At 37.1% G+C, this 13,033-nt stretch overlaps 1 protein-coding gene across 6 annotated transcripts in view; it reads right to left on the minus strand.

Annotated features, from left to right (window-relative positions):
- Positions 1–13,033, minus strand: part of ARHGEF12 (Rho guanine nucleotide exchange factor 12) — a 144,324-nt gene that overhangs the window by 64,688 nt on the left and 66,603 nt on the right. For 4 of the 6 annotated variants that reach the window (XM_019941754.3, XM_019941755.3, XM_073808075.1 and 1 more), the window contains exon 4: positions 12,478–12,534. The exons of the other annotated variants lie outside the window; for them this stretch is intronic. In XM_019941754.3, coding sequence (XP_019797313.2) covers positions 12,478–12,534 — 57 coding nt within the window. The remainder of the gene's footprint in view (positions 1–12,477; positions 12,535–13,033) is intronic. 6 annotated transcript variants of the gene reach the window in all.

Below are 13,033 nucleotides of genomic sequence, written 5' to 3' on the forward strand. Positions count from 1 at the left end.
GTGATATCACACAGTATTTGTCTAAGCATAATGCTCTCTAGGTCCATCCACATTGCTGCAAATGGCATTATTTTTCTTTTATGGCGATTTAGTTATATACATATATATATTTTCAGATTTTCCATTATAGGTTATTACAAGATGTTGAGTGTAGTTCCTGTGCTATATACATCTTCTTAATTCAATAATCTGCTGACAAGCACTTGAGTTGCTTCCAAACCTTGGCTGTTGTAAATAGTGTTGCTATGAACATTGTGGTGCACATGTCCTTTCAAATTAGTGTTTTCGTTCTTCCAGATATATAACCAGGAGTGGAACTGCTGACTCATATGGCAGTTCTATTTTTAGTTTTTTAAGGAATCTCTAAACTGTTTTCCACAGTGGCTGCACCAATTTACATTCCCTCCAATGGTGTACAAGGGTTCCCTTTGCTCCACATCCTCTCTAACACTTGTTATTTGTAGACTTTTTTTTTTTGCGGTACGCAGGCCTCTCACTGCTGTGGCCTCTCCCATTGCAGAGCACAGGCTCCGGACACGCAGGCTCAGCGGCCATGGCTCACGGGCCCAGCTGCTCCGCGGCATGTGGGATCTTCCCAGACCGGGGCACGAACCCGTGTCTCCTGCATCGGCAGGCGGACTCTCAACCACTGCGCCACCAGGGAAGCCCTAGACTTTTTAATGGTAGCCATTCTGACAGGTGTGAGGTGATACTTCATTGTGGTTTTGATTTGCATTTCTTAATAATTAGCAATGATGAGCACCTTTTCACGTGCCTGTTACCCATCCGCATATCTTCTTTGAAAAATGTCTATTCAATTCTTCTGCACATTTTTTGATTGGTTTGGGTTTTGTTTTGTTTTGTTTTTCAATATTGAATTGTATGAGCTGTTTGTATACTTTGGATATTAACCCCTTGCTGGTCACATCATTTGCAAATATTTTTCCCCATACCATAGGTACTCTTTTCGTTTTTTGCTGTGCAAAACTTTTAAGTTTAATTAGGTCCCACTTGTTTATTTCTGCTCTTATTTCTTTTGCCTCAGGAGACTGATCCAAGAAAACTTTGTTACACTTTATATCAAAGAGTGTTCTGCCTATGTTCTCTTCTAGGAGTATTATGGTTTAAGATTTTCCATTTAGGTCTTTAAACCATTTTGAGTTTATTTTTGTATATAGTGTGAGGGAATGTTACAATTTCATTGTTTTACATATGGCTGTCCAGCTTTCCCAGCACAACTTGTTGAAGAGACCTGTCTTTTCTCCATTGCATACCTTGCCTCTTTTGTTGTAGATTAATTGATTGTAGATGCATGGATTTATTTCCGGGCTCTCTATTCTGTTCCATTGATCTATGTGCCTGTTTCTGTGCCAATACCATGTTGCCCTGATTACTGTAGCTTTGTAGTACAGTCTGAAGTTTGGGAGGGTTATACCTCCAGTTTGTTCTTTTGTCTCAGGACTGCCTTGGCAATTTGAGGTCTCTGGTAGTTCCATATAAATTTTAGAATTATTTGTTCTAGTTCTGCAGAAAATGTCCTGGGTACTTTGATACGGACTGCATTTAAATCTGTAGATTGCTTTGGATAGTATGGCCATTTTAATATTAATTCTTCCAATCCAAGAGCCTGGGATATCTTTCCATTTCTTTGAATCATCTTCAATTTCCTTCATCAGAGTTTTACAGTTTGCAAAGTAAAGTTCTTTCACTTCCTTGCTTAATTTTATTCCTAGTAATTTTATTTTTTTGATGTCATTTTAAACAGAATTGTCTTTTTTACTTTCTCTTTCTGATATTTCATTATTAGTGTATAGGAACACAACAGATTTCTGTATATTAATCTTGTATCCTGCATCATTCCTGAATTCATTTATTAGTTCTAGTAGTTTCTCAGCAGAGAATTTTGTATTCTCTATATAGAGTATCATGTCATTTGCAAAGTGTGACAGTTTTACCTCTTCCCTACTAATCTGTATACCTTTTATTTATTTTTCTTTTCTGATTACTGTGGATGGGACTTCCAATACCATGTTAAACAGAAGTGGTGAGAGTGAGCATCCCTGCCTTGTTTCTGAATTTAGCAGGAAGGCTTTCAGCTTTTCACTGTTGAGTATTAGGTTGGCTGTGTGTTTGTTTTATCTTTACTATGTTGAGATATGTTCCCTCTATACCCACTTTGATGGGAGTTTTCATCATGAATGGATGCTGAATTTTGTCAAATGCTTCTTCTGCATCTGTTGAGATGATCATGTGACTTTTGTCTTTCCTTCTGCTAATGCGGTGTATCACATTGATTTGTGTATGCTGAACTATCCTTGTGACCCTGGAATAAATCCAACTTGATCATGGTATATGATCCTTTTTATGTATTGTAGGATTTCGTTTGCTTATACTTTGTTGAGGATTTTTGCATCTATATTCAGCAAAGATACTGGCCTGTAATTTTTTATAATGTCTTTGTCTGGTTTTGGTATCAGGTGGCCTCACAGAATGAATTTCGGAGTGTTCCCTCCTCCTCAATTTTTTGGAATAGCTTAAGAAGGATAGGTATAAGTTCTTTATATGTTTGGCAGGATTCCCCTGTGAAGCCATCTGGTCCAGGACTTTTGTTTGCTGGGAGCTTTTTTTTTTTTTTTAAAATCATAGACTCAACTTCACTTCTAGTGTTCAGTCTGTTCAAGTTGTCTGTTTCTTCTTGACTCAGTCTTGGCAGGCTGTACGTTTCTAGAAATTTGTCCATTTCTTCTAGGTTGTGCGATTTGTTGGCATATACCTGTCCATGGTATTCTCTTATGATTTTCTGTATTTCTGTGGTATCAGATGCTATTTCTCCTCTTTCATTTCTTTTTTTTTTATTTGTTTGTTTTGTTTTTTGGTATTTTTTTAATTGAAGTATTGTTGATTTACAATGTTGTGTTAATTACTGCTGTACAGCAAAGTGACTCAGTTATACATATATACACATTCTTTTTCATATTCTTCTCCATTATGGTTTATCACAGGATATAAAATATAGTTCCCTGTGCTACACAGTAGGACATAAATGTTTATCCATTCTATATATACCAATTTGCATCTGCTAATCCAAAACTCCCAATCCATCCCTCTCCCACCCCTCTCTCCCTTGGTAATCACCAGTCTATTGTTTACGTCCGTGATTCTGTTTCTGTTTCATAGATAGGTTCGTTTGTGTCGTATTTTAGGTTCCACATGTAAATGATATCATATGGTATTTGTCTTTCTCTTTCTGACTTACTTCACTTAGTATGATAATCTCTAGCTGCATCCAAGTTGCTGCAAATGTGGCATTATTTTGTTCTTTTTTATGGCTGTAGTATTCCATTGTATATATGTACCACATCTTCTTTATCCATTCATCTGTCAATGAGAGTTTGTCTCCATGTCTTGGCTATTGTGAATAGTGCTGCTATGAACATAGAGGTGCATGTATCTTTTCGAATTATAGGTTTGTCTGGATATATGCCCAGGAGTGGGATTGCTGGAACATATGATAATTCTATTTTTAGTTTTCTGAGGAACCTCCATACTGTTTTCCACAGTGGCTGCACCAACTTACATTCCCACCAAAAGTGTAGGAGGGTTCCCTTTTCTCCACACCCTTTCCAGCATTTGTTATTTGTAGACTTTTTAATGATGGCCATTCTGACAAGGGTGAGGTGGTACCTCATTGTAGTTCTGATTTGCATTTCTCTAATAATTAGCGATGTTTAGCATCTTTTCATGTGCCTATTGGCCATGTGTATTTCTTCTTTGGAGAAATGTCTATTTAGGCCTTCTGCTCATTTTTCAATCGGGTTGTTTTTTGTTGTTGTTGTTGAGGTGTATGAGCTGTTTGTATATTTTGGAAATTAAGCCCTTGTCGGTCACATCATTTGCAAATATTTCCTCCCATTCTGTAGGTTGCCTTTTCATTTTGTTTATGGTTTCCTTTGCTGTGCAAAAGCTTATAAGTTTGAACAGGTCCTATTTGTTTATTTTTGTTTTTATTCTCTTTCATTTCTCATTTGCATCCTTTTTTCTTCTTAGTGAATCTGGCTAAAGGTTTATCGATTTTGTTTGTCTTTTCAAAGAACACCTTTTGGTTTCATTAATCTTTTCTATTGTTTTATCTCTAATTAATTTATTTCCTCTCTAATCTTTACTATTTCCTTCCTTCTACTGACTGTGGGCTTTGTGTGTTCTCTTTCTAAATCTTTTAGGTGGTTAGGTTGTCTTTTGAGATTTCTCTTGTTTCTTAAGAAAGGCCTGTATCACTATAAACTTCCCTTAGAATTGCTTTTGCTGCACCCCATAGATTTTGGAAAGTTGTGTTTTCATTTTCATTTGTCTCAAGGTATTTCCCAATTTCCTTTTTGATTTCATCATTCACCCATTGGTTTTTCAGTAGCATATTGTTTAGTCTCTACATGTTTGTTCTTTTCCTGTAGTTGATTTCTAGTTTCATACTGTTGTGGTTGGAAATTATGCTTGATATAATTCCTATGCTCTTAAATTTGTTGAGGCTTGTTCTGTAACCTGGTATGTGATCTATCCTGGAGAACGTTCCATGTGCACTTCAAAAAAATGTGTATTCTACATTTTTGGGGGGAATGTGGTGTCCTGTAGGTATCAATTAAGTCAAAGTGATCTACTGTGTCATTTGAGACCTCTGTTGCCTTACTGATTTTCTGTCTGGATGATCTGTCCATTGAGGACAGTGGGGTGTTAATGTCTCCTACTATTATTGTATTACTGTCAGTTTCTCCCTTTACATCTGTTAGTATTTGCTTTGTATATTTAGGTGTTCCTATACTGGGTGTGTATATCTTAACGAGTGTAATACCCTCTTCCTGCATTGATCCCTTCTTCATTGTATAATCCCTTGTATTGATTCCTTTATCCCTTCTCTGTCATTATAGCTTTCGTCTTAAAGTCTACCTTGTCTGATATGAGTATTGCTACCCCCACTTTCTTGTTGTTTCTGTTTGCATGAAATATCTTTTTCCCTCCTCTCACTTTCGGTCTGTGTACATCTTTCACCCCGAAGTGAGTCTCTTGTAGGCAGCATATTGAAGGCTCTTGTTTTCTAATCCAGTCAGCCACCTTATGTCTTTTGATCGGAGCATTTAGTCCACTGACATTTAAGGTAATTACTGATAGGTATGTACTTATGTCATTTTATTCCTTGTTTGGCAGTTGTTTTTGTAGTTCTTTGTTCATTTCCTCTTCTTTTTGTTTCTGCCATTGTGGTTTGATGATTTTCTTTTGTAGTATGCTTGAATTCCTTTCTTCCTTTCTTTTACAGTACCCTCTACTGTAGGGTTTTGATTTGTGGTTACCACTGGGTTCATATATGTTGACCCATAATTGTATCTACTTGCTTTAAAATGATAATCATTGAAGTTCAAACATTCTAAAAGATCTACATTTTTTACTCCTCTCCCACACATTTTGTGTTTTTGAGGTCATATTTTATATCTTCATGCTTATCCCTTTACTGTTTATTGTATTTATAGTTGCTTTTACAATTTTTTAAAAGTGATCTTCAATCCTTACTGTATATTTACCATTCCCATTGGGATTTTCCCTTTCCTGTAGATTCTTACTTCTTTTCCATTTAGAGAAGACCTTTCAACATTTCTTTTACGGTAGGCTTAGTATTGCTTTATTCTTTTAGTTTTTGCTTCTCTGAGAAATTATTTACCTCTCCTTCTATTCTAAATGATAATCTTGCTGGGTAGAGTACCCTAGATTGCAGGTTTTTCCCTTTCAGGACTTTGAATATACCATGCCACTCCCTTCTGGCCTGCAAAGTTTCTGCAGAGAAATCAACTGATAGCCTTATGGGGATTCCCTTGTGTACACCTCTTTGTTTTTCTATTGCTGCCTTTAGACTTCTCTCTTTACCTTTAACTACATTTTGCCATTTTAATTATGATATGTCTTGGTGTGGGTCTGTTTGGGTTCATCTTGTTTGAGACCCTCTGTACTTTCTGTATCTGTTTCCTTCTTTAGGTTCGAAAAGTTTTCAGTCATAATTTCTTCAAATACATGTTTGATCCCCTTGTCTCTCTCTCTCCTCTTTCTGAAACCCTTTTAATATAAACATTGGCATGTTTTATATTATCCCGAAGTTCTCATATGTTGCTTTCATTTTTTTTTATTTGTCTTTCTGTTTGTTGCTTTATTGGGTGATCTGCATTATTCTATCCTCTGGATCACTTATGCATTCTTCTGTGTCATTCAGTCTGCTATTCGTTGCTTCTAGAGTGCGTTTTATCTCAGAAGTTGAATTAGCTATTTTTTATTGGGTCTTCTTTATGGATTCTAGTTCCATGTTAAAATGATCTGTGCTTAGATCAGTTCTCTTTCTTAATTCATTTAGCATTTTTATAACAAACTTCTTGAATTATTTATCTGGTAGACTGATTATCTCTGTTTCATTATTTATTTTTTCAGGGGTTTTCTCTTGCTCTTTTGAGAGTAGTTCCTCTTCCTTACCATTTTACTTAACGTTCTCTGTCTCTATGAATTTAGGTGAAACAGTTATCCATTGTGGTCTTGAGGGATGTTTTTATTTGGGAGCATCCCACTGTAGACTGTATATGCCACTGTCTCTGGTGTGAGGGCTGAACTTGATGTAGATGCCAGCCACATTTTTCCTCAGGGTATGCTAGCCACTATCACCTTGATAGGGAGTGTGGCTGGTGTTGGGGGAACTAGAGGCTGCACAGGGTCTAAGGCTAGATTTCCTCTCTACTCAGTGGCAGTCACCGCCTTGTCAGGGGTGGAGTCTGCTCTCAAATTGTTCAGAACTGCTCTCAAGTTCAGAATCTCAAGATTCTGAAGCAGAATCTCTGATGGTCAGGCTCCAACTGGCTCTGTTCCTTTTAAATATGTGTTTTGATGGCAAGCCAGTACCTGCATACTCCTCACAAGTCGAGTCTAGGCTTCTCCAGCCTTTCTATTTGTCCCACTGGTTCTCCAAGCAGCCAAGGAGGCCTGTCTCCTCTACACAGGATCCCAGAACTGGGATGCCCAGTCTGTGGCTCCCCAGGGTGAGTGTCCACCCATGCTATCTCCCTTTTCCTCTTAGTTCCCTTCTAAGGGAAGAGATCTCAGCCTGATGTTTTTCTTCCCATCCTACCCAATTATGTGGGAATCTTTCTTGTAGCCTTGGTTGTATAGGAGTTTTTCTGCCAGATTCCAGTTAGTTTTCAGTGAGAATTTTTCCTCATGTGGATGTATTTTTCATGTTTTTAGGAGTAGATGAGCTCCATATCCTCTTACTCTACCACCTTGATCCCCCTTTCCAATGCAGCATTTGAAACCCATATAAAAAAGACTGTTTTTTTTACTCAGAAGTGAATTACCAAGGATTGTATTTTGAAAGTGAAAAAAATTAAGTCTTTGTAATGCTTTGCTGTGGGGAGGGGAAGAAGTCTTTAAGGTATTCTGAAAAGGTGAAAAAGTACTCTCAAGTTTCACTGTAATACATTCCTTGAACAATACAACAACTATATTGCCAAACAGAAAACTAATGAAAATGCAAGGCAACATGCTAAACCTTTCATACTGCATTTACTTTAGGAAAAGCACATTAGTCTTTCTTCACCTTTGATTTTATTGCATGACCAAACTTCTCTAAGTCTCACCTCTTAAAAATTAGCTTCAGGGAAGGGTGTGGAGAAAGACCATGTGCAACTCCATAAAAACAGCTCATTTTTAAACTGCTGGCAGACATCATGTTTTATGAGTTAGACCTCAGATAATCCTTTGATTAAGAAGTTTCTTGATTCTAAATGCATAATGCTGCCAGCAAGAGGAGGCTTAAGTTCCAAGCATGCCGATTTCATTCTTTTAGACTATAACCAACAGTAAGTCTCTTTTCAAAGTTACATTTTCTTCTACCTTAAAATTTTTCAAAGGAAAGAAAAATCCAATTATGATGAATCAACATTGTATTCCATCAATTCTCTTTACTAAAATACTTCATCCCAATCTCAACAACCACTCATTCAAATCTCACTTAACTGAGTGACTCCAGTGTGTCAGGCATTATGGGAGATGCAAAGATGAATATAAATACAAATAACTTGATACAAAGCAGGATGTCGAAGTTGAGACAACAAAAGTAACTGGGTAAACCTAGGAAAGCCCTATGAAAGAGGCAGTATTTGAACCTAGGCCGTGAAGGATGGGGAGAATTCTAATAGCGAGTTATAGGAGATAATCCATTCAAAACAATGGGAATGGCATGAGCAAAGAAAGAGGACCAAGCCACATTTGGGAAAGGAAAATTTGGAGGACAGTCTGGTACCTTTGGGTGAACCGTACTAGATTGATGGAGAATGATGAATTGGAAACAAATTATGGCATATCTTAATAACTATTTGTACTTTCCCAAAAAGTGAATGACCAAATCCTTACTTTAGTAACACTCATCTGACTGAATACAGTAGAATGGAGAAAAGGAAGTGAATCAATGTGAAATAAACATGAAAGAAGGTTATGGGTCTATGAAAATAGTCTAATGACATGATGACAAACTGAACAAAGCAGTGGAGATGAAACCAAACAGCAGGGGGTGAAAAATAATGTGATGGCAGAACCAATTAAACCTGACAAGTAGTTGACAATAAGGGACAAGAGAAACGGAGAAGTCAAAGATAAATTTAAGAAAATAAGACTAAGTAAATGGGAAAATGACCAAGTCATTGAAAGAATCAGGGAAATCAAGGGGAAGACTGATTTCCAGCCATAGTTAACAATGATAAATTCCAGATTGCTCATTTGGATTTTAAGGATAGTTAGAGTGCAAGGATTCAGCAAACAGTTATAAATATGAGACTGGAAACAGGGAGAAAGATCAGGGACAGAAACTTGAGTCATGCCTATATTTATAAGAAGGAAAAAGAAAGCAAGTACAGAAAAGACAAAACCATTATAAAGAGAAAAGAAATAGGTTGATTTAATATTATATACACCAAAGAAAGGGCATCAACATTGCCTAATGGCACAAGGGGAAGGTGAGAACTGAGAAAAAGTTCATAAATTTTCAAGTTGGATATTTTGATTCACCTTCCAGATAGTACGTGTTCAGATTTTAAGAGGTTAGGAAGTGAGTGATTTATGAGGACACAGAAGGTTCATGTAGAATGCTCTTTGCAAGGTTGAAGAAAGAACAGGGAATAATAACTTGGTGAGAGTAAAAATCAAACCAAGAAGTTTTCATTTGACAGATATGAGAAGCTGGAATAAAAAGAAATATGAATTAAAAGAAAAGACACTCTGAAGTATCCAAACCTGGATATTTCAAGACCTAACAATTCACTTCTGTTATGGACTAAATGTTTGTGTCACCCCCACAAAATTCATATGTTTAAACCCTAACTCTCAACATGATAGTACTTGGGAATGAGGCCTTTGGGGAGGAACTGGGGTTAAACAAGGTCATAAGAGTGAGGCCCTCATGCTGGGATTAGTATCCTTATAAGATACCAAACAGTTTGTTCTCTGTTTCCCTCTCTACACATGCTTGCACCAAGGAAAAGACCATGTGAGCACAAAGCAAGAAGGTGGCCGTCTTTAAACCCAGAGAAGAGCTCTCACCAGAACCTGACCAGTGCTGGCAGCCTGACTGCATATTTCTAGTCTCCAAAACTGTGAGAAAATGAAGTTCTGTTGTTTAAGCCAAGTCTCTGGTATTTTGTTACAGAAGTCTTTTTGAAATAGACTAAGACAGTTTCAAAAAGACATGGTTTATTTTCTTGTACATAATATCATCAGCTGTAATCTCTTCAGGACACCAAGACAGAAGCTGTAGACTAACTCAAAATTGCCCTGTTAAATCTCTCATATTCCTCAAACCCCCACAAAATTTCTCTATTACGATATTAGTAAGGAAAATAGAAAATTAAGCGTCATTAGAATTGCAGATCAGAAAATATACCTGTACATGGTCAACAGACTCCAAAAGGTTCAGAGGGGAAAATAAGGGGAAAAGGAACAAATATTGACCTACTGCGCTGGGCAGAAACTTAACAAAGAAGTGAATACAAAACAAACATTTGGTTTCCTCTTAAAATGAGCAAAGTAAATCTATCTCACAAAATGGCTCTAAAAATGGCTAGGAAAGTTTAAATAAATAATTTGTAAGTGAATGACTAGTATTTGTGTGAAGTACCCAGCTAACAATTTTACCCCAAGAGAAGACAATGTATAATCTTAGAAGTTAAAAGTGGGCTTGTTAAGAGACCCTACACTAAAGCAATGTCACCAGTTGCTATGATTCTACTCAGTCATATTCCAGTATTTCCAAGCTTTCCATAACTCTCTAGAGATTCCTTTTCACCCACGCTAACTGGACACAGTCTGAAGAAGTCTATTCACACAGGTGATAAAATATTTGTAATGTCGAAGAGATTTAATTTAGCATGCTAGCTCTGTTCTGATCAACTCATCCCTCTCAAAAGTTCTTTTTGAGAACTCATGGCTCAGTTCCTTCCAAAAAAGGTATTTCAAGGGTTCTCAAGAAACAAACACAGAGAAGCCACACCTTACTTCCCCATTACCACTTAAAATGTTTCTATTACTACCAAGCCAATGGCATGTCTGAACTAGTGTTAATATTCCCATCTCTGGTAAGAAAAATCTTAGTATACTATTTCTAGTCATGGATTCCTAAATTGTTAGTCTCATCCAAAGCAAACAGCAAGCTTTTGCATACATACCACAGATCTAGGAAAATGGTGGGGGAGATGAAATTACAACATTGCAAAGGTTGCTGGAAAAGAATGGTGCTATAAAGATAGTGTTCACATTCCTAAGAAGAGAATAAACCATAGGAAGTTCTTTATATAGAACAGAAAGACACGGTCTCAAGAACTTATGAGGAGCCAAATACTTTGGAAGGAAGAAAAAGCATGAACTTGACATGCTATAGGGCATGGTACACATTTCCTGTTGAACTACTGTAAAAGGTTTAACTACACAGAAAAAGTACTGGTCACATAAACCCAAGCAAAGAACTATATGTATGTATCTAACACAAAATCATTAACTGATTTATAATCAAACACAGGCCTCAAAGTACTAAATAGTATCTGACATTATGTGTTCAAGTGTCAGGAGATATAAATTATAAAGTGTCTTAAAAGAGAAAGGGGGCATTTTCATGTATTTTTTCCTTTCATGTGTATATCAAGCTAGGAAACAGCTACACCTAAGGAAACTTCCACTTGATAGACTTTCAGCCTCTATTGGAGAAGACCTGGTTTTCCTTTGAGGCCAAATCTGGATTCTTCTTTTAAAAAAAAAAACTTACTGGTCTTTCAGAGATTATTTTAAAAGTCTAGGGCTTCCCTGGTGGCGCAGTGGTTGAGAGTCCACCTGCCGATGAGGGGGACACGGGTTCGTGCCCCGGTCCGGGAAGATCCTACATGCCGCGGAGTGGCTGGGCCCGTGAGCCATGGCCACTGAGCCTGCGCGTCCGGAGCCTGTGCTCCGCAACGGGAGAGGCCACAGCAGTGAGAGGCCCGCGTACAAAAAAAAAAAAAAAAAAAAAAAAAAAAGTCTAGGTTCCAGGCAGTGCTTCTCTTATCCACTTTCCTCAAAACACTAATTAGATGCCAAATCAAGAAAAGAGGACACGTAAAACTATGCAGAAGAAAAGGAAAAGGAAAAATATGTCTGAAATTCACAAACATGGTTTATATTATCTTTGGAAGACAGGACATAGCCTGGAAATATTAGTGTTTTAATCATCTGTTGCAAAACTTGACCATTCAGGTTAAAGCTGCTCTTTGCGAAGATTATTTTTTAAAGGTGTCATTTTGAAATTTTCCCATTCAGAATAAGCTTTAGGGAAACTTATGAAAGGCAGAGACATTCTTCATGCTACAAAAATAAAATACTTAGGCTATTTTTGCTGTTGTAGATAAATTACACAAGAACAGCATTTCCAGATGATGAGGCAATTAAAAATAAACAATTAAAAATAAAATTAAAATTCCAAAGAACTGCTAACACATCAAACTATACCAGTACTATACTTAGAGAAAAAGACTGGTAGCACTGATGAAATTCTACATGATCCAAACTCTGCAAACGGGACATGGGAAGAAAATGCCAAGAATTCAAAGCTCATCCATGTTATTTGGAGAAACTTGACCCAAACATATTAGAGATAATCACTTTCCTAACATAAACAAGACGAAAGAGAAGATGGGTAATGTGCCTATTCTTACTCTCCAATGTTAGTTTCTAGCAACCTTAAGCTTCCACATCACAGCCACATTAAAACCCCAGGCTCCCTTTCCCTGCAATAGATCATGCCATGCAGAGCAGACACAAAAGAGACTGCAGTTAAAAAAAAAAAAAGAAAGAAAGAAAAGAAACAGCATGAAGCAAGCTCCAAGGTGCAAGGCTGAATTGGCTACATTAGCTTACCATATATCTCGGGCTACATTAGCTTACCATATATCTCGGATCTACTCTCCTCTGAACTAGACTTTGTCTTCTTGGAGGAGCTATCTGCACAGGAGCGGGAGAAAAGGAGAGAGATATAGAAAATATGGAGACCAATGTAAGGGGAAAAATTCATGGGGGAAAAAAGAATGAATCATGAACAAGTTAAATCGTGCAAACACAAAGTATGAACATCACAGGTGATAGCCCTTAGAATAGTCACGAACAGCACAGGTAATGACATATTTTAGATTTATCAAAGAAAAGACAGTGCAATAAAAATATGTAACAAAACAATACATGGAAAGTCTACAAAATATATCATCTGACAATTGTAGAGATGACAAAAGCACTAAAAGCTGTAATAATCTCATTATGAGGCACTGAATACCACTTTGCTAATCTGTCTTTGGAGATAGGCACATCACAGATGACCAATACAGAGTTAAGTCAATCTAACAAGACTATAATGCTTCGATGAGCACAGGGCAGAAACATGTGACCCTAATTATCAAGACAGTAACTAATCATATAAATGAAAGCCTCTGAGCCCTATGACATCAAA

Source organism: Tursiops truncatus, chromosome 8, assembly GCF_011762595.2.
Source record: "Tursiops truncatus isolate mTurTru1 chromosome 8, mTurTru1.mat.Y, whole genome shotgun sequence".
Taxonomy (NCBI): Eukaryota; Metazoa; Chordata; class Mammalia; order Artiodactyla; family Delphinidae; genus Tursiops; species Tursiops truncatus.